Source organism: Asparagus officinalis, chromosome 8 (genome assembly GCF_001876935.1).
Source record: "Asparagus officinalis chromosome 8, Aspof.V1, whole genome shotgun sequence".
Taxonomy (NCBI): domain Eukaryota; kingdom Viridiplantae; phylum Streptophyta; class Magnoliopsida; order Asparagales; family Asparagaceae; genus Asparagus; species Asparagus officinalis.
In genome coordinates this window covers 32,906,443-32,908,362 of record NC_033801.1, presented here as the reverse complement: position 1 = coordinate 32,908,362, position 1,920 = coordinate 32,906,443, and the positions used below count along the sequence as shown (strand labels likewise).

Genomic DNA, 1,920 nt, shown 5'->3' with positions numbered 1-1,920 from the left:
GTTTGGTTCCTACATTATTGAGATTAAAAAGTGATTTTTATTAATTGTCACCCGATTTCAAATTTACGCGGAGAATCCAAAATTAGTGAAATAACAGAGGTTGTAATTGAATAATAAATTAACTATAGCTCACCACTATCATGGCTTTGATGATCTGGTCTGAGTAATTCTCCGGCTCCTCCTCTTGTAAATCCAACAAAGCCTCAAGCATGCTCTTCTGATCAGTCTTCCCCTTTTCCTTCCTCCTCCTCCTCTTCTCATTAATCAACCGCTGAAGCATCTCCTCCTTCTTTATATCCACCACCCTCATCCTCTTCCTCACCCCTCCCCAGTCCACAACCCTCGCCACCGCCGGAAAGAAATCCGACGCGGTCGAAACCCCGATCATCGTCATCACCTCCTCCACCATCTCCATGAAGCTCCTCGACTCCTCGTCCCCAACCCCATCCTCCCTCCCCACGATCATCCTTCATCATCAACCCCGAAAGCCACGCACAGGAACTCTGGCTTCACCTCAACCTTCCTCATCCTCGCCGTCGCGTTTTGCTCCACCGAAGAAGTTTCGGACGAGCACCTGAATCTCATCTGCCTGCGATGTGGGCGAGGAGGTTAGGCGGGAGGCCGAGAGGACGTGGGATCGGTGGCGATCGGCGGCAATGTTCCGCCAGTCGGGGCCGTAGAGGCGTGGAGAGGTGGTGAAGTGTCGTGAAGCCCTTGGCATGCGGGGAGCTGAGGCGAGACGGCGAAGGCGAGGCTCGTTCTTGTTGACAGCACTCGGCACGGCGACGGAGAGCGGGAGGAGACGACGAGGATGGGGTGGCGAGGCCGAAGCGGGGAAGAGCGAAAGGCGAGGTGGGGGGAGAGAGAGGCGGGCGAGGGAAGCGGGTGGACAGGCGGTTTGCTGAGTGAGGGGAGGTGGCGATGGATGGGAAGCGGAGGGGAGGCTCGGGGGTAAGAGGAAGCTGGGGCTTGACCATTGGGTGAGAAGCTTCTTGCTGGACGGAATAATCTGAGCAGGAGTTTGAGCAGGGAGGAGGAGATGGCTACCGGGAGCAGAAGACAGGTTTAGGAGTTAGCTCCATGGGAAAGACGATGAAACAATTCTGTGTACGGAGGCATGTTCTTGTATATAGGAAGGCGTGTGCGGGTGTGGTAGGGAAATCTGCTGCTGCCTCACTTTCTAAGCGGCCACACGTCCTGATTCGCCGCTCGAATTGAACCTCGAAATAGGTTGAAGTGATAAAAAAATGATGGAGGCGCACTCTAATTAATGCACACACGAACCATATTTCCTCTCTCTTCTACATGCAGGACCTCCACATGTGTTTTTTTTTTTAAATCAGCTATGGGGCCTTCTGCAACTGTAGAGAGAGAGGGGGAGGTGGTGGTTGCGTGGTGTGCTGTAGAGTGTGTCGTGGTAGCGCTCTCAGGTTGATTTGGCATCTCGCACTCCTTTTTGCAAGTGATGGGTGAGTGTGAAATCTTACTGTGTCACGTTTCTACAGGCGCCCCCCCACCTTATGTTTGGCAATCTCGAAACTGGAAATGTTGAAAGGGTTTGAGTTTTGGTGTCATGCATCCGCACTCCTTTTTTTTAAGATAATTTTGTTGATAGTTTTGGAAAAACTCACATATTGCCTCCTATGATTATCACCTAATATAGATTCTCCAACTAATCTATATATTCTCTAAAGAGCTTTGACTATTTCTCCACTAATCTCTCTTTACCCTCTAAGCCCAATCCAGTAATCTACGATCTCTTCTCTATCTCCCTGATAATACCCTCCTTAAGTTCTTCTTAGAAGTGACTCTCTCGCTCTGATTTCTCTGTAAGTCTCTCTCTCCTGCTCACGGAACAGAAAGCAAAGAAAGAGAGAGAATAGTGAGAAATCTATTCTTTATACAAGATGGGAGAAACAA

The 1,920-nt window shown here is 50.0% G+C and overlaps 1 protein-coding gene across 1 annotated transcript in view; it reads right to left on the bottom strand.

Annotated features, from left to right (window-relative positions):
* LOC109822865 (cytochrome P450 81D11-like) overlaps positions 1-486 on the bottom strand; it is a 10,750-nt gene extending 10,264 nt beyond the window's left edge. The window contains exon 1 of the mRNA XM_020389127.1: positions 134-486. Coding sequence (XP_020244716.1) covers positions 134-466 — 333 coding nt within the window. The 5' untranslated portion in view covers positions 467-486. The remainder of the gene's footprint in view (positions 1-133) is intronic.